The sequence below is a fragment of the Oxyura jamaicensis genome, chromosome 7 (assembly GCF_011077185.1).
Source record: "Oxyura jamaicensis isolate SHBP4307 breed ruddy duck chromosome 7, BPBGC_Ojam_1.0, whole genome shotgun sequence".
NCBI lineage: Eukaryota > Metazoa > Chordata > Aves > Anseriformes > Anatidae > Oxyura > Oxyura jamaicensis.
This window is the reverse complement of record NC_048899.1, coordinates 37,931,610-37,951,387: the sequence shown is the minus strand read 5'-3', so window position 1 is coordinate 37,951,387 and position 19,778 is coordinate 37,931,610. Positions and strand designations below refer to the sequence as shown.

Below are 19,778 nucleotides of genomic sequence, written 5' to 3'. Positions count from 1 at the left end.
GAAATCCGCTAGGTCTAAGAAGTATCAGAGATGTCTACCAGGTGTAAGGGCACGTGTTTGAAAGAGTGATTTCGATGAAACTCCCGCAGAGTTCATATCCAACAAAGGCTTTGCTGGCTTAGCAAATCCTTTTTAATTGCTAACACGTAGAACACATTCTCTCTAAATCCAGCCCTCGCCACTGACGTGCTGCACAGTTTCTCAGATCTCCATGCTGAGCTCCTCGCAACATCTGTCGTAGCCCACACTGAGCCGGGTAACTTAAATGGAGTCATTCCTAACCTGGCTTGTTTAACACAGTACAGATGAGCAGCTCAGCTGGTGCACCTGGGGGCACGGCTTCCAGCTGGGACCAAAAGAGCAATCACTAGCAGTTAAGGCTGGGGAGGGGGGGAGACAAAACAGATTTTCTTAAGTGCAAGTGGATAGAAAGAAAACATCTGTCTCCATCTTATATTCCACGTGTTCCTTTAGGACATGCCTTTTTTGAACACTGGTGTAAACTTCCTTTTTGTAATAATGGTTATTTTTGTCCATCTCAGATCCTTCACTGTGTTTCCAGGTAAGTAGGAAGCAGAGGGAGGTCCTTGTTGCCTAACAACAAATTACAGCAGTGAATATTACAGGAATTGACCATGCTATTACCTGTTGCTAGAGATCTGTTGTGCATCGTATTAAAGGAGCCACTGCCCCGCAAGGCCTTGCAGAGAACACAAGCCAAGTCATTTCGCTTCACCCAATAGTTTGCTTGTTCTGTGGCACCACGAGCTGCCGGGGTGCTCCAGCAGGCCCTGCTCTGCGGGGTCAAGCTGAGCTGGGACCTGGAGGGCAGCGTGGCAACGAGCAGGGTCACGTCTGCACCTGAAGAGGTGAAGAGTGACATGAAAAGAAAAAAGTTCTCTTTTTCAGATCTAGGGCTTGATGTGGGATGTTTAATGCAATTTCTTCTCTCTGCCTTCCCTCAACCTTAATGTTGCCATAGGCAAGGCACCCGGCAAAAAAACCTAAAAAATTCCGCAGGAGCAAATTCTGTGAGTAGCTCCCAGTTCCCCTTTGCAGCCATCCTGCCCCACCACAGCTGTAGCTCTGGGTTGTCTCTCTGCAAGCCCTAAGCCTCAGCTGAGCTCAGACAGGGCACCCAGCCCTTTGAGCAGTGTATATGAAGAGGGAATGGCTGCCTGAGCTCAGACACAAAAAGGAGGCACACAGAGGAGGACGCAGGCAGAGGCATCCTGTGAGGAGTACAGACTGGGGGGAGTTAAGAAAGCCAGAGTTCAGGAGGAGCTAGAATTAGCAAGAGATGCCAAGGGTAACAAAAAGGGCTTCTGTAAGGACAGGGCAAGCAGAAGGAGGGCTAAGAAAAATGTGGGCCCACTGCTGCCTGTGGCAGGCACCCACAGCAGAAGCTTGATCTGGTGCCCACCTGACTGACTGACATCTGTGAGGCCGAGGGACCAGATGGGATCTGTCTGGAGGTGCTGAAGGAGATGTCTGATGCTGCTGCAGGGCTGCTCTCGATTGTAGTTTAAAACTCAGTGATCCAGGGAGATTTCAGGGAACCGGGAGGAGGCAGATCTCACATCCATCCTCAGGAAGGAGGAGCTGGCTGGCCTTTAGTCAGAGATCATGACCCCAGTGCAGAAACGACGAGCCGTAGGCCATTGCTAGCCTTTACTTAGCGAGGCTTTGACGTGTTCTCCTGTAGCATCCCGACAGGCAAATTGCTGAGACGTGTGCTGGGTGAGCACGGACTATGGAGGGTGTGTAAGACAAGGGGCTGCTGCGTCCAGCTGCTGCTCAGGGGTGCGAAGTCCAGCTGGTGTCTGGGGCCAGAGCAGTTCGATGTCTGTTAACAGCCTGGGGATGAGGTAGAGTAGGGTTCGTGGGAAATCCCAAAGGCTGGGGCAGGCCCACGTGCTGCTGGCAGGGCTGTCATTTAGGGAGACTTGCAGGCTGGCAGAATGAGCTGTCAGCCACCTCCCAGAGTTCGTCGGAGACAAATGCTGAGTCCTGCTGCGGGGTTGGAGTTAAGCCCCATGCCCTGGGCCAGCCCGGGGCCCCCTGGCTGGGGAGCAGCTCTGCGGCCTGGTGGCAACCTGTCGCAGCGAGCAGCGAGCCTTGCTACACGGACAGCAGCCACGTGCTGCTCTGGGGAGCAAACAGCTCCGTCCTGGCCCAGGGAGGTTGGGGGATTGCCTTGGTGGGCTCAGAACTCAGCTGGCAGACTGAAGCGATCTGATCGTCTGGCCTTGCAGTAAGGGGTTGGCACAGAGACCTCTAGAGGTCCTTCCAACTTAAAAAATGCGCTCTTCTACGTTCCTGTCATTTTCCCTGAGACTTTACAGATAAATAATTTAGATTTTTATAACTATTTTGCCCCTGAAAATCTATTAATGAACATAGTGGAAGTAAAAAATAAAAAAAAAAGAGGAATACAAACTGTGTAAAATACCTTTTGGACCCAGCACATACCTTGGAACAGACGAAGTCGCAGCATTATTGCTACGCAGCACAACATGTTGTTTTCATGTATATTTTTGGTGGTCTTCCAGATTACATTTGTCATAAATAACCTGTTACTTAGAGCAGAATAAATCAAATTCACCATTTCCACTGCTTTTGAAATACTTGCAAGGGATCAAACGTGGTGCGGAAGGAAACGTGCACAGCTTTCAGAGGGGTTATCAGCAAGGTTTATGCTTATATTCTAGGACAGTATTTTATCAGTTTTGTTAAACGTAACAGAGAGCTTCTGAACTCGTTAATCCTCCAGTGGGATGTCAGTCTGGGCTTTACGGAGATACGTGGTTCTTAAACTCACATTTTCCTCTTTTCCCCTATCAGGTTTTGCAGCGACTGATTAAATCTAGAGGAAAGTCACAAAGTAAACACTTGAATGTTCAGTTGGTGGCAGCTGATAAACTTGCACAATGCCCACCAGTAAGTACAGAAGAAAGGCTAAAGAACTTGTCATACGTGGAGTTTTAAAGATTTCTGCTGTGTCGGTCCTTTATTGTAGCTGAGGTCACGCGTTATCACTTCGCTTCACAGTGATTCAGACAGCCCTGCGATTGCAACCCTAGAGCAGCTTTTATTGCTAAGAAAGAAAAATGTTTGCTACTTCCTTCCCGATGATCTCCGAAGCCGGGTTTACTTTTATCTTTGCAAGATGACAGGACAAAAATGACGTGTGTGGTAAAGCTGAACTTCCAGCAGCACGTTAGCGAGTTGAGGAGCAGCGCTGGCTTAAGGTGCTGAAGGGCCAAAGTCTCCAAGTCCTGGTTGGAGGGGAAGCTGCAGAGGCGTTTGCCTCAGCTGCGTAGTTTATTTTTGAAAACCGCGCTTGTTTTCTATGACAGAGAATGCCACGCAGTGGAAACAGGCTTGGCTGAGGGCGTGCTTTTACAGTGTAATAGCCGTGAGCAACGTTGATCTGGTGGTGCAGAGGCTGCTGTTCGTACCAGGAAAATGATCAGAAAATCCAGCCTGTGGCTTACCATCTTTCTCACACCAAAGCACGGTGAGGAGAATCAGAGAAATTCAGAATAGGCACCAGGAAGGATTCTGTGATTGTACCTTCTGACTTAGAATTTCAGATAAAACAAGTTCAAGCAGCTTTTGTTCTGCAGTAACAAAGCACATGGATTTATTTCCATTAAACTTTGTTTTTGTATGCTTCTTAAGATAGCAAGCTTCACAGCCTCTTGTCTCCCCACTGGCCATGAAAAGATAATTCAGGTATTTCTGGACACTCCTCCTGTGCACAGCAAAGATGGTGCTGCCTAACTGTTCCCCTGGGTAGGGATTCAGGCTGAGCCATCTCCTTTACTCCAGTGCTCCCATGTCCAACACATGTCCCAGAGCATGTCCCAGATACAAGCTGAGGAATAGTTGAGGTAGTTGTCGGAGCACTTAGTATGGGGAGTTTTTGCACAATGTTTGGGTGTGTGTCCAGGCTAGATCTACACCGAGGTGTTAGGAAACGGAGAAAGAAAGAAATAGGCTTGAATGAAATTTTTGTCTTTATCTGAAAACTGAATACCTTGAGAATGTGTCCAGAATGATTCAACCTCCTCCTTTCGCTGATGCAGAACAAAAATTCCCATCCCATAGAAAAGTGCTGGGGGTGTGTCTGGGGGCGTAGCTCGATCTTCCGGCTGAGTGCACTTTTTGCAGTGCTCGCTCTGCCCCCGGCAGCTTGCTCTTTGCCAACAGGTGTGGTTTTAGCAGCCGTCCTCCTGCTGGCTCCCTTGCCCTAGCAGACGTCCCCTGTCAAAAACGCTGGACGGTGACACCCAGCTGCTTGCATCGCAGGGCCAGCCTCAGCCTGTCAGCAGCAGCTCGATGCAGCCTGGAGGCGTCAGGCAGCTTATGGGTGTTGTGCATATTCCCCTGGCCCCCATGGCTTTCTGAAGGGGATGTCACACGGCAGCTGAGAGCAGTGGCTGTGTGTTGCACAGGCCCACGTCCCCTTGCTGTGTTCGTACTGCAGCCCGGCACATCCCAGCGTGGGCAAGGCGCTGCAGGCAGGAGATGCCATGGGTTTGAAAAGCCTCGTTTCTGCCCTCTGCCAAGGGCAGCACTCGGAGCTTCTGCTTACAGTAACTGGAGATTGTTTCCTGTCTCATCCTCATTTCCCTCTTCGAGCAGCATGGAAAGCTGCTCATACCACCCTGCTTCTCCTGGAGCAGTTATCCACGTTGTGCTTTCCCCATGTAATTTTCTACTGAACTGCTGTATCTTAAAACGATGGCAGAATTCCCGTGAGGCACTCAGGTCCAGTTAGCTACACCAATGCTGTACACCCTTCTGTCGTACAAAACAATTCTGTACAATGTGTGTCTACCTTCCCAGCTCCCAAGGGCTGTGGGCCAAGCACCTGCACCTGTTTGCATCCGGCTGGTGCTGTTAGCACTGCGCCGTCACCGGGAGCTTGCGTGCACAACAACCTGCCACGCATTTTTCATTCTTCACATTTTGAAGGGTTTATTTATTTTTCCACCTGCACAGAGGAACCTGTGTGTGTTTCGCAGCCTCGGTTGCTGTTCTGTACAGTCATTTCCTCTTACTCCCCTGGGATTTGCTCGTTGAAGTGATGCAATAGCCGCGTTGCTTGGAACGAGCAGCGTGCAGCACGGGGTGCGTGTCGCAGCTTGTTCCTTCACCATAGCGCTTAGCAGTGTCCATCCCAGGATGCAGTGAAGTGATACCCAGTCCTGTGATTCTAGTTTGTTGCCCAAGACAACAAAGGGAGACCCCACCCGGATAAGAAAAGTGTTCCCGACTTTCAGTGTCCCGATTTCCGATGTGGCTGTGCTGCCGCAGAGGCTGCTTTCCACTCGGACTTGCACACCAGCCTGCTGCAGACGGCGTCAGATCAGCCTTGCACGGAGTTGTTTCCGTAAAGTTATTCCTGGCTCAGAGCACTCGAGGGGAGATGGCTTCACACCTCCAGCCCCGCTTGCTGGGATGTCTGGGTGTGTTTGTGAGGGTAGAACCTAGTCTGTCATGAGCGAGATACAGGATTTTCAAGACGACCCATACTACACAGACATAAGCACAGGTGCGGTGCCCTCACTGTACCAGGTCCCATTTGAGAGCCAGACCCACTGCCTGCCCTGTTACACCTCGTACTCCTACGGACGGCCCCTAGCAAGAGCCCTGGAAGTTGGCACTCGTGAAGCAGCAGGACACAAAGTCTTTTGTATCACTCAGAATTTGTTTTCGTTAATTAAGCCTTTTAAACTGGTGTTTAAATCAGCTGGTGAAATCTGGCAATGGAATTGCTATGAAGTCACAGCGAAGGCTTGCGTTATATCAATGTATTAGCCAGAGCCCTCGGGGAAGCCGGCAGGATTTTCCTAGCCAAATTCCACTAGTGTCACTAAGTGTTCACTTCTGCTCGTGAGCGTTTAGATTTGTTTGTTTAAATTAAAGGCCCGAGTTGATTCCTGATTTAATTAACTATCGGTACGCTGCTAAGACCAAAGACATCCCTGTCTGTCTTCTGCACTCTGACCTGCTTCATCTGTCTTGCGGCTCAAATTCCTGCAAGAGGATTCTTTGTTTAAAGATACCTGAAAACCATAAAAGCCACACTTTTTTTTATTTGCTGCAAGTCAGTCTGAAGTAATCAGATGGTGCCGTATGTCTAGACGTTACCAAAATAGCTCTCTTCTTGGCATATTTAAGTTCAGGAACTGCTTTCATTATTAATTCCTTGCTAGTCTTTCACCGATGCCGCTCAAGCCAGGGCTACGCATGCCCCTCGCAGCATGGCTGCGCTGAGCAGGGACACGGTGTGGCTCAGAGGAACAGCCGCTGTGCTGATCATGCAGCTTTGATATTCTGCTCACACACCTCTCATTATGATTTTTGTTACTACTTTTGGATTCATGCCAATGCTGAGAGAGGGTACGCATCCCTCTGGTCTGTTTGACATAACCTAAAAAAATACCCTAAGTTTTACCCCAAAACTAAAACGCATTGGTATGGTGAAAAATAGCAACAGGCAATTCTGGTGTGTGTTGCAGACGGGGCAACGCACCTGGAATATTTTACAATGGCAATAGAGTAAAGCAGAAGAAATGGCAGAGGACAGTGGCTACTGAAAAAATCCAGGAAATATCACTGTATTAACGCGTATCACTTCAGAAATACAAATATATCAAAAAGCTTATATGCCAAATGCTTTATGCACGTAGTAAAACGCTGCAGTCAATAAATTGCATTTCAAGGAGAACTGGGAAGAAATTGCTTTGCTCCATGAGCCTTACAAACAAGGGTATTTAAAATGATGCTTCCAACTCTCTTTTAACTCCTCCCAAACACATACAAATAGAACAAATGCGGTTTGGCTACGAGCAGAACCGTTACATTCAGCAAAAATAACTTTTCCCTTTGTAGAGAAAAAAGCGCTTTCTCTACAGTTTTTCTCTGTAACACACCGTAGAGCCCTGGGATCCAGATCCTGCCAGTTCTGCAGCTTTTCCTGGTGACCCTGAAGTGACAGCCTGAGAGGCTCCCCGGTACCGCCGCTGCCTTATTGCAGAGTTAATTGCTGACAAGGTGACGCCTCCACTGCGGCTGTTAGACGTTCTTCTTCCCTGATTGCAGTTTAATTGAGATCACTGTCAAAATACCAGGTGGAGCTGTGTACCGCCACAGAACCGTGTGGTTTAAGCACTTTAGCTGGAGTACCTGCTGGTGCTGTTTTGGAAGTGCATGAGGCTGGTACCCCGTTGCAGAGGAGGCTGCAGGTAGGCAGTGCAGTTCCCATCGCTGCTCCCTTTGTCTTACCTGCACCGTGCAGCAGGCTTAGCTGTGCCAGGGCAGCGCGCTGGGAGCCCCTGGGATCACCCGAACAAAGTGGTTGTAGTACTGAAGTTCTGGAGCAGAAGGCAGGTGCAAGATCGAGCTTTCTAATAACCTCATCACACGGCTTATATGTTCTGCTAGAGATGCCAGCTCTGTGCCCACTGGGGAGACCTGGGAATGTGCAGGGAGGAAGAGCAGGCTGTGGTTTGTATCGGTCACTCCGAGCTCCTGCACCACCTGCACTTGTCCTTTCCTGTGTGAATTTCATAACAGGTTTTTTGCACTAGGGTGAGAGTTAAGACGAGAGATGAGGTCCAGCAATTCACTGCTGGCAGTACATTAAGCTTGTCTCGAGGAACTCTGTTTCGGATGGCTTGCTGTCAGCAGTTTATCGCCAGCACTTGCTGCCTGCAGAGCGTCCTCTTCAATTCCTGGACAGCACAGAAGACGTGTGGCTTTGAATTCCTTCCATGCTCAGTAGGAAACAGCATCTCTGGGGGTCTCACCGGGCAGAGGTGTGAGGCAGAATGCCAGGATTTGCGCTGATGTTGAGCACTGTCCCCAGGTGAGGGGATTAGTGGCGGAACAGATCTTACCTGGCCTGGCAGATCCGAGAGCAGGTACAGGGCTGTCTAGCTAGGCGTAGGCAGGCAGTTACACGCAGTGCGTGGAGACAGGCTGTGAGGGGTTCCTGGCTGCCCCGTCACCAAACAGCCGGCTGTGCTGTCGCAGCTTGGAGCAGCAGGACTGCTGACAGGGCGGCGTGCTGCGTCACTGAGCTGAACACCTCGGCTAGGGGCATGATGCGCTCCGGAAGCGCATCCACAGCTGGGATGCGAGCAGTATGCACGAGTCCTGGGTTCCAAGCCAACATAAGCATCCCCGTGTCACTCTGGCAAGTAGCTGTAGGTCCTGTCTTCCACTGTAGTGGGTTTTGAGCACAGTGAATTCATTCACGCAGTCCCGTGCCTTTGAGCGTGGTGGGCCCCATGCGACATCTGGCGACTCACTGAAAGGATTCGGTCACTTCTGAGAGCTTTGGCTTTTGATCACCGTATAAGCCCACTCACATCATTTTCCCTTGCAGTTCCCACGCTCTCATTGCTATTTATTTAATTCTAAAGGCTTAGCATGATGAGAATTGTTTAACATCTCTCATTTCTTCCATAACATCGTAATGAACCAAACTTTGTTGTTGTGATCAGGAAATGTTTGATGTAATTTTGGATGAAAATCAGCTTGAAGATGCTTGCGAACACTTGGCCGAATATCTCGAGGCATACTGGCGTGCTACTCACACCACCAGTAGCACACCCATGACTCCTCTCCTTGGGCGAAATTTAGGATCCACTGCACTTTCACCGTATCCTGCTGCAATCTCTGGACTACAGGTATGGAAATACATTTCAGCCCCAACAGCAGTGCAGCTCAGGTATTCTTTTTGTTAATTATCTTTGGGAAAATGGTGTAACATATAGCATCATTTTTATTTGTTTCATAAGTTGTTGTTCACTGGTTGGCCACAGCCAGCAGTAAGAACACAAAGTAGAGGCCCATAAGCAGTGGAGACGCAGCTGTGCGCTGAAGTGCTGGGACTGTGCTTGCTTTAATGGGAACTGAAAGGGCCATAAATCTTCTGGCAAGGAGCTCGTTCTTGAGGAGGGGATAAATGACACCCTGTGGAGTGGCATTAAGGCCATATTAAAAAAGGGCATTTTGAACCTGGAACAAATGCCGGTGAAAAGGAGATCCCCTCAGACTGAGAATAAGCAGCTATGGTTTGTCACAGCAGTTGAGCTAACAGCTACTACAGCCGAGAATGTACCAGTTGCTGTAACGGTCCCATCTTGTTACCCTCATAACTTCACGAAACATTCGCTGTTGGGTGAAAAACTTCCATGTTTGTCTCTTGTATCAGCAAAATGCCTTCACCTTGTTGAGTTCTTTGCGTGTGAATAGTATACATCTTTTACCCATTGAAAAAAATTCTGACCATTTTTTTTCACAGGCATAGCTCAAAAACGGCTGAACTTTGAAACTTCAAACGTGGCATGTAAATAGTCCTTAATGAGAAGTACGTGCTTTACTCAGATTGAAAACAGAAAATGTTTTTGGAGTAATAGTTCTGAATGCTTGAGAAGATCAGGATTGCAGTGAGCTGTTAAGTCTGAAAGTTTCGGAAGGTGTTTTGTGTGTGTGTGACGTTTAGGAATGTGCACTTCCCAAAGTATGTCAAAAGCAGAGCGGAACAAACCAGCTATAAGGAATAACGCACCTGACAAATTTAACCTCTGTTCTGCTTGTAGAGTACCTGGAAGCAGGTAACAATCTTGAAGAAAACGATTCATTGTTCAGTGTTTTCAATTAATATAAAGCTTTTTAGTTATTTATTTATTTTCTGTGGGTGAACTGCACTTCACAGAAGGTGCATGGTATTTGATACTCCCGTTTCTAATGATGTGCTTGATTTTATGAGGATCAGTAAGTCACTGTTTCCTGACTGGCTGAATGCACAAACACTGTTCTGTTACTAATAAAGCGCACGTGTAAAATGTTGTTTCCATTTTCACTTGCCTTAAAATTTCAGTTTTCCATCCCTTCATGACAATAAAATCCCATCTGTAGAATTTTCACCTCTTCAGTTTCATTTTGAAAACTGGGTGTATCCACAGAATTTTTTTCAGGCATTTATTTCTCTCTGATCAATGGACACCAGCAGTGACTGTGAAATGTTGCTCCATTTACTTAGGGAAAACTCACACTGAAGATGAAAATCACCCCTGTGCAGTGGGCTGGCTGAAGGTATGCATCACTTAATCCCCACTTCACCCTAATTGTGAAGGCTTAGATGGGACTTGACTGGTGCTAGTACTCTGCAGAGGGGTAAATTTCTCCCTGAGTGAATGCTGTGCCCATCTGAAGACAGCAGCGTTTGGCTTTCAGTGCCGCTCGAGTCAGCCTGTTTAAGGAGTTCTGGTGTTTGTGCGTGGTTATCTTAGAGACTTCCACCATCTGAAGTGCTTGTCCTCCTAAAAGGTTTGTACTAATTCAACCCTTTGGAAGGTTTTGTGTCAGTTTTAAAGGCAGCGATGTGATGGTGGTGATGAAAGCTCTCACAGGAATCCTCGGAATTAAACTAGCTTAGGTGATTATGATAAATTAAGAATTTTTACTTGTGACCTTGTGATTTCTTCTTGCCTGATATCCTGGGGAACTGAGTATCAGAAGCCCAGGGCTTTTTATAACAGCCACACCTGAGAATGGTGCAGATGCGCTGGGACAATCTGAAGGTATTTTACCCAATCAGGACTTGGGAGTGTTTCTTTTTAAACCTGATTGCCATTTGGAGTTCAGCTTACCGAGAACTGAAACTTCTGATTTAACTTAGATCTTTCACGAAGGACATGAGGGGGACGTTAACTGCCATATGTACAGCAAAGAGCAAAAGGGAGGAGGGTTTGCACAGCAGCATGCTCCCGCTGAGCCCCACCACAGGTGCTGTGTGGGGGCATCCTCCAGAGCCAGCGGCCACTTGGCCCGTGGTTGTGACCTTGCCTAACGGGGAAGGATGTTGATGTCCAGCTGCGTGTGTTTGCAGGTAGGAAGGTAGGCGTGTTGTGGTAGGAAGAGTAGGTTTTGTCATCGCCAGCTCCGAGGGGCCCGTGGTTAGCCCTTGTGGCTAATCTCTGGTTGGGCCTAAATCTCCACAGTTTAGTCTCATTCCAGTGAATAGCCTTAAACCTGTAGTTCACGTCTTGGGGAAGTGTTTCTTAGCCCCCCCAGGACTTGCATTTTAAGTCCACAGCTGAAGAAAATGTAACACAGCTTATGGTGCAGATGGTGCTACCCGATCAAAAGTCCCATGGCGCGTGACACCAGCATGCAGCCACAGCATGTTTGTGCCGTGGTGGTGCAGTCTCAGGAGGGGTCAGAATAACCAGACCATCAGAGCAGGGAAACAAAGGGTTCAAGAAAAGAGCAGGCTGCATCCAGAGAGGAAATTACTACAGGGAAGACAGAGGGCACGAGCACAGGAAGTTGCAATTGAAGAAAATACGTGGACTTTGGCATACAGTCACTACTAAAACGTGGTGCTGGAAGGAAAACTTGGGGGTAGCGTGGTAGAAGTTGCAGCCCAGTAATGGAGCGTGTGGATTGGCAGAACGGCACCTCCGCTGTGTCGGCCCAGCGAGGGGCTGGTGTCTCAGAGTAACCTTGGTTACATCGATCCACACGAAGGGATGGGACATCCTATCTGCTCGGCTGTAAATGTACACCCCGCCGCACGGTTCCCTCCCCATGCAGACAGGCCTTTTCTTATAAATTATGCAGTTCAACAGTTGCCGCAGGGAGGATGTAGCAATGGGAGGAAGGTTTTGTAGCACGCGGAGCATCGTCCGAAATTTCAGACGCGAGAGGCGCAGATGGTGCTGTCTGCCTGGGAGCAGGAGGCCCCAAGGGGGCAGCCGTTGCGGCGCATTCTGCTGAAGTCTGGGATCAGCAGAGTGACCTTGGGACTGTCATCTGGGGAAGGAGAAGCAGTGACTGAGTTTGTTTTGGGAGTACGGGCGGCTATACTGCCGAGAGGTTCGATGTGGTGACAGTAAGCAACGCGGTTTCTCTGCATAGGCTTCTTTGTTGTGCCAGCTTACTGGCAAAAAAATGCCAACTAATCAACTAATCTTGTCTGTGGCAAGTGTCAGGTGTTACCGTTATGGGAATGTGAGGATAGCAGAGGCTAGCCCTTTTAATTAACTCCGTTAAAGCTTTTCTGTCGACTTACTTAAAATATGTATTATGTTTTAGTTGGAAGAACTTGTTAGTATTTTAACCACCCCTCAGCTACCTGGATAGCTGCCCATCACTTGTTTGGTCATGGGGAGGTTTTTCAATAGGGCTCAGAGAGCTGCACCTTTAAAAGCAACAGGAAAAAAAAACAACAAACCCTCTCCAGATGTTTTCTAGAAATACATAAGTCAATGATGAACTATTTCTAAGCAGAATAGAAGCGTGAATGTAACTATGTTCGTGATCAGAGAAAAGTGATAAATGCTGAATACATCAGCTCACTTTTCATGCTAAATGGCCTGTAGTATTTAACAAGGTGAATACCATAAGAAAAAAAGCATTATAGTACTATATATATATAGCTACATTATATATATATATGCATTTCTATACATATAATAATCAGTCTGCTTTCAGCTCTAGGAACCAGACTGTTGTTGTGACCCTTCCTGTAAGCATACAGGTTTTAATATAAAAAGAATTACTCAAAAGTGGATGGATTCTGAAAGACCTCAGAATAAGTTTCAAAACTAGCTTAAAAATACAAAATACTCTTTATTTGTACTAATCCTTGGATTCTTTGACACTTGTAGAGCCAGCGTATGAGGCACAGCAGCCATTCTGCAGAGAACTCTCCCATTGAGCGACGAAGTCTAATGACCTCAGATGAAAATTATCACAATGAAAGGGCTCGGAAGAGCAGGAACCGCTTGTCTTCCAGTTCCCAACACAGCCGAGATCACTATCCTCTAGTGGAAGAAGAGTACTCTGACTCATACCAGGACACTTACAAACCCCATAGGAACCGAGGATCCCCTGGAGGATATAGCCATGATTCACGACATAGGCTTTGAGTTCAAGAACCCGGGGAAAAGTAGTATTCATCAGCTGATAACTTGCCATAACGTAGCTAGGAAAAACAATCATCTTAATTTGGCAGATGTAATGCGGTCGTACTGAGGTTACAATCTGCTCTCATACGATGTTAAGTAGGGGACAAAAAAAGTTACCATGCCCTTACGTTTATGCCCGATCACACAGGTTATATTTGGGTTTTGTTTTTTTTTAGTACAGCATTTACATTTATAGCCATACCTTTTCTTGTCATTAGATATTAGGCACATCGGTTTGTAATTTAGGATACTTATCAAGGCACTTATAAAATAATTTCCTGTGCTGGAAATTCCAAATGACCAGTTCCAGTTGGAACCAATTTATAAGCCAATTCCTGTTGGAATTCGGGTGATTGACTGGAAAGTCGACTTGAGCATGTTGCAATCAATTGAAAAAAATAAACCTGAAAAATCTGAAAATCACAAAGCACTAGGAGCTGGAAAGTCAGCGACGGTATTTGTTTGCTGGAAGCTCAATTTACATTTAGAGTTAGAATAAAAGTATTTTATTCTAGAATAAAAGTATTTTATTCTAACTACAGAATGGCTTTTTCAGACAAACCAGACGTAAACTACTGAGAGTGCCAAATACCACAGATTATTGCAGCAGTTACAAAATACTTTCCAGTGTGAAATTGTTTTTTGACCTGGCATGAGTGTTGCAGCAAAATGATTTCTTTAGTTTAGCCAGTACTGGCGTTTGTGTGGCGGTCAGCAAGGATGAACCATGACAGCATAAAGGGGAATAGGAAAGTGAACAAACTTAGGAATAGTTGGTATGGTTAGAGGCTGACAATAGGCTTTTTTTTTCCTCTCGCTTACCTGAACACAGCTAGTAGTCCCCAAATGGAACATCGGTGGATAGATAAGTAATATTTTTTCTCCCATTTTTACTATTCTGCCTTTTTAAATGGAAAATACACTTTTCTTACCCAGTATGTAGACTACCCACATTCCAGTACATCTGACTACCTGTTCGTTACACCTTTCAAAATCCATCTTTGAATGTCTGAAAATTCCAGCACCGCACAAGCATTCTCCAGAAGAACATCAGTTTAAATTTCAGTAGTGGAATCTGAGGGAAGGGGGTGGGGTTAAACACTCGTAAGGTATCAGAAGTTAAAATAAGATACTGGTCAGAATTAGCTTGCAATAAAAACGGAGTATCAGAAAAACAATCTGCTCACAGAAAGCTGCAGAGCTGACGTCTGTAATTCAACGAACTATGATAAACCTTTGGAGATACTGCTGCCTTACTTCTTAGTGATCACTTCTTCTCACCTACTGAGTCTTCATTTCTTTTTAAATAGATAAACTTACGTGATTAGACCTCATGTCTTACACTATCAGTGAAGCCTTAGATCCAATACGATTGAAAAGGTTACCAGAACTGACAGTTTTGTACAACACACTGATGTCTTTAAGCAGAGACTCCTAAAGCTCCACACTGCATGCATTTTCTAAAATTGACAGAACTACGCTGAACGGGCATTTTTTATGCAGGTTCATGTCAAAACTATTTTTGCAAAAAATGAGGATCATTGACTTTTGTATCCGCTTATTTTCTTCCCCAGAGCGGGCTTTAAAAGCACGTAGCACTAACTGAACTTCCTGGATACTACAGTTTATTCTACTTTCTGGAGCAGTTAACAAAGGTCACTGCTATTTTCCACCACCATTGAGTCTGGTTATCTTCTTGCCGTTAATAACAAGACAAGTAATTCATCTCATACCTGGTGTAGCCAAAAACGATGTACATCTCTAGCAGCATTAAAAAATCGTGGATGCATGATTAGTTTTTTTAAACAATTCTTCTGCCTAAAAGGCATCCTTAAACATGACTAGGTGATTGAAATGGGCCAGTTACCAAGAAAAAAAATAGAATTCCTGCATCCATTGGAGTAGTAGAGTTAAGAATGGACATGACAGACCTGATCCCGTCTGACTTTCTCCAGCTGAATGCCTGCGGATTCCAAAAGCGCATTTAGGTTGAGAAAGCACCACGAGATCCGGTCTGGGAATGGTAGCTTCAGCTGCCTTCTCGAATATTTTCTGCTATAGCACAGTGGAGCATTCTCCAGTAATTTTTACAAATCTTTATTAACATGTACAGCACACATACCTGCATGAGAAAGAAGGCATTAGGCAAAACATTTTTTTCTATAAGCTTTAATAAGTTTCTTGTTTGTGTGCATTAAAGTATTAATTGCAAAGGATGCACTGAGATGTATAAAGCTAGATTAGACAGCTGTTTATCTTTATTCTGTAGTAGCATTAGGGATCAGATCATTTAATTGCTTGAAGATATTTGCATTCTACTGGCAGGTAGCTGCGGAGCACCTACATATATTTTCTAGTAAACAAGGTTACTGCTTTATCATTTCCTAGACAAAAACGGCATTTCTAGAGCCTCTTGGAGCCTTGTTTTTAAGTCTTCCATGTCACGCTAGTAACAGGAAAGATCTACACGACACATATGCATAAATTCCATCACCTGCAGCATCTGAAGTGCCAAAACTACCTTCTTCGTTCTAACGAATCAATCTTGTGAGGGAAGTCATGTATTGTCCTGAAGGAACCTATCGAGTTCCTTTATTATGTGGGTTTAAGTTTTCTTTATTGTATGTAATTAGTTTACCCTCTTCTCCGCCACGGTCCATTCCATTCTAACGTAAGAACTCAAGTATAAAAGATCCAGCAGATCCCATTGCTTGGTGTTTTTTTTATTCTTTGAAGATAGATATACCTTTAAGTACAAATATGCTGAACATGCTAATAGATTATTAATTTATCCTAGATACGAGCTACTGGAACTCTTTCATTTTTAAAAATAAATTATTTTTAGGAAACACAGTAATCAGTAACGGCTGCAATGTTGATCAGGACGTGTTAACTCATAGTATTTGTATTAGACCTTCAGCAACGCTAGCCAGCTGTATTGTGGTTTATTATGCAATGGCGCTATATACAATTGTGAATTCATGTATTCCTCAACGAATACGACTAATTTTCCAGTCCTCATACCATTTCTCTTGCTATTAAAATATTATTACCGTAAAGATCAGAGTTCTGTTCCTAAGCTCTGGCTTACACAGAATTTTAGAAATGTTTATACATTATTTTGTTACCTGTTTTTTCGTTAGGACCCTTCTGGGTTAATGATAGCTTACCCAATAAAAGTGGTGCGGCAGTATTAAGGTGTGAAGGCAATCAATGCCAGTGCATTCATGTGCTTGTGAATGGGTTAGCAAAGTATTTTAAAAAACCTGAAGCCGTTTAAGGACCATTCATTGTTAAATTCTCAGTTTAAAACATTTCCTTTTTGGCAAGTTGTATTTAACAGATGTACAGGTTCGTATGCTGGCTACGAGGCCGAGCAGTTATCCTAAGGGACGTGCACCGCACACCGACGGTGTTTTCTCAGTGAGTATATTATCAAATTGCTGTTTAAAAGGGAAGGCAATGAAAGCCGTTCTGTAGCAAAGTTCATAAATAGTAGGCCGAATTGTAGGCCAAATGTGATCGTTTTCGAAACGTGTTGGGCTGGTAAAACTCAGCTGAGCACCGATGGCGCAGCGTGGCCCTGCGCCTAGACTTTACTCTGGTAACTTACCGTGGAAATCAGGCTGCGCCCCAGGCTCTGTGCTTGAGAAGCAGGAGGAGTGCCTGAAGCACGCCCCGTGTCTCGCTAGTCACAGCACTCTCGTTGTGGAGCCTGCTCCTGGCGCCGCGTGTTGCTGGCTGGCTCTGAGCGACCCAGGCACGGGAGCGGCCGTGGGGCGGAGGGCGCTCGGTGGCTGCGGCAGGGCGTTCCCGGTGGTTTCTGCAGGTAGAAGAACATTTTACGGGGGTTTTCTCCAGGTTTGGAAACTTCTTCCGAAGTTGGGGTTTAACCTGATGTGGCCCTTGCTTTTAAAATGTGGTTGACCACGGGCTTGTGGAGTGAAAATTACAGAAAGGAGGACAGGTGGCTGTAGGAACAGAAACATGATGGTAGTTACTGGTGTGCACAGGCCCTTCAGCTGCGGTTCAGTCTGGCTGCAAGTCTTCTGAATTCACTTTGCTCTCAATGCTCTAGACTCCTCTGAAATCTCCCCAGATCTCTTACCACTAGCACTCTACCATTCTCAATATAATATTGCTAATACTATTACCCTATGGCATACTAATTTGAGTAAATTAGGGCTTCCATCAGTCACGTTTGCTTTAGGAGTATATTAAACGTGTCCTCTGATACATTTTGTTTTCCAAGCTCAGTGCTTTTAAGCCTGTCCTTGATTCCATGGTCTCACGTTTTTAAAGGAAAAAATAATTAAGAGACCATGAAGGAAAAAAATCAGATGCAGTTGTGTAAAATACCATTTATACAAACCAAATCTGTTTTTTTCTCCAGAAGTCATTACTTTAACATTAGGTCCTACACCCCAGCTGGTTAAAGCAGGTTAGGTACCTGGCGTTCTGCTGTCGTGTCTTTCGTTGCAGTCACCTCCCATTCCTTCAATCCTCACTTCTCCAAAGAGTAACCAGACTGCAAGGTACTGTAACATAGCCAACTTTACCTTTGGGGAAATTGTTATCGCTGTCTTTAAAATGAGGCCAAAAGAGAGTTCGTTATTTGGAGAGCAGTTAGTGAATAACCTTGGTTAGATTGTTATTCGAGTGCAATTTATTTTATATAGAAAAATAAAGGGACGTTTTAATAATGTTGTGAAAGGAATTAGCTTGGAAGAGAGCTGAGGATTCTACTTAGTTTCAAAACAGAATCCATTTAAGAAGTCCAGAGAAGCAGTCTGCTCGAATCCACACACAAAACTGGGGAGGAGGCAGAAATTATTCTGAGGCAGTCATAAGAGCGTGTCATGCCTTTTGTGATTCCCCGCTAATTTCTCGGGACGTGGTGAGGCGGGGAGCAGCACTGGCTCGGTCTCAGTGATGTTTCTAGTCTTGCCTTTTCCCCTCAGACTTCTTGGCAGTGAGGGACCGTCAGGACTGGGTCCTGCAGACACCTGCTGCTGACATCGCGTCCCTCACTGCCCAGTCCGAGAGTCGGTATTTGCCCGTCCGACCGTAAATGTCACACGCGGCAGATCACATGCCTTACAAACATTTCCTGAGAAACAAAACAGAGTAAACTTGACGCCAGAGTCCCCCTTGGTATTACTTCTACTCTGTATAAGCAGTAGAAAATGAATATAGTGAGGAAATGTATTGTACAGAACAGTATATTTTGCCAACGATGTAAGAACAGAGCAAGGGAAAAGAAGCACATTTGTAATAGCACAAACTTACAATTAGGCCACTATTGCATTTGGCATTGTATTTTTGAAAAAATAGGTAGATGTTTTGATCCAGCATCAATGGAGTTATTGCATTTTCAGTTGGTTTAACTCGTTGCCTGATACTTCAGCAGTTCATTTCTAAGGCCTTGCATTTTGCATACGTGACTTGATTTTTCAATAACTTCTATTCCCTCCATAGTAATTAACGAAGAAAGAACCTTTTAAAATTACAAAGTCCACTGCCTTCATTTCTGCCGATTTCCTCCTCCAAACTGAAATTCCATGCGCACGAGCAAACTTCTAATCACGGCCAACCTACAGGTGGTGGCAGGTGACTGCTGGCTGTACCAAGGTCCGGAACGAAGCGCTCCCGGTGCCCGACTCGGGGCCGTAACGCTGCCGGCCGCCGTGTGCGGGGCTGCGAGGTGCAGGAGAGAAGAAGGGCCCACCCGCAGCGCTGGGACACTGCTGAGAGTTTAAAACCGAAAGGCAAGGAAGCTTAAGAAACGCGTGCTCGGGCCCAAGGTCTGTTGACGTTGGCAGCAGGCCTGGCTCTCCTCCCATGCAGGCAAAGTCAGTGAGGTTGCACGGGAGCAGCACGGGGAGAGAATCGGGCGGTGCGATCGTGTGCATGCGTGAGGAATAGAGGGCCACAGAAAGAAGAGGGAAACAACCATCGGAACTTCAATCCGTGGACCTTGGGCTTCTCAGCTCCCAGCAGGTCTGTTTGTCACTGCGCCTGGATCCCAGCGATGGCTTGGCCGAGCTGCCCCAGCCTCGCCGGGAGCCAGGTCAGAGTCACCGTGGTAAAGACATCACCGGAAAAGATCCCCACAAATGTACGTTTTCTGCTGATTGGCCCCTTTCTGTTTTTACCTCTATAGATACTGTATGTGTAGCATTCGACAAGGCATGCCGGGTAAAATATACTATGCAAATGTGTACAGTGGTGCATGCTTTGCTCTCCCTCTGCTTTTAGTGGCTTTCAAAGAAAAAAAAAAAAAGAAAAGTGTTGTTATTTTTGTGATCAGAATCATTTAAAAAAGACAATGCAGACTGCATGCTGATAGTATCCTCATTTCTATGGATTTGTTTTATGGAATTTAGATGTACAAAACCGAACTGCATTACAATAACTTTTCTACAATAAATCAAAAACTACAAACAATGTTCAGCAGTCTTCTGAGTCTCTGTGTTCAGTACTCAGGGTGGGAAAACGCAGGAGAGTCATGAGAACAGTTCAGAATGTTGTGGCATTTTTATTGTTTAACGATAGTTTTTGGAAGCAGCTTCATGATAGCATTTTTAGTCAAAATTAATGAGATTCTGAAGAGAGACGTGCATCTGGTCTGAGACGAACGAGGTTTATTTTTGAATCTGTCAGCTCTTAAATAGTCGCAACGCAGAGGTACAGAAATCTGTGTAATATCTCACTACTCCATCAAGAAGCGCTTTCGGCCAACTGCTCAGCTGAAGGATTCTCAGGAACGTTAATGGTCTT

General features: G+C 45.7%; 1 protein-coding gene across 5 annotated transcripts in view; it reads left to right on the top strand.

The window, feature by feature from the left end:
• The window catches only part of CACNB4 (calcium voltage-gated channel auxiliary subunit beta 4), a 78,706-nt gene extending 59,261 nt beyond the window's left edge, over positions 1 to 19,445 (top strand). For 2 of the 5 annotated variants that reach the window (XM_035331825.1, XM_035331826.1), the window contains 3 exons: positions 2,845 to 2,940; positions 8,523 to 8,708; positions 12,699 to 19,445. In XM_035331825.1, coding sequence (XP_035187716.1) covers positions 2,845 to 2,940; positions 8,523 to 8,708; positions 12,699 to 12,959 — 543 coding nt within the window. In that variant the 3' untranslated portion in view covers positions 12,960 to 19,445. Of the gene's footprint in view, positions 1 to 2,844; positions 2,941 to 8,522; positions 8,709 to 9,325; positions 9,392 to 10,066; positions 10,120 to 12,698 lie in introns of those variants that run through there. The other 3 variants (XR_004752391.1, XR_004752390.1, XM_035331827.1) reach the window with 3 other exon arrangements.
• Positions 19,446 to 19,778: the final 333 nt, after the last annotated feature.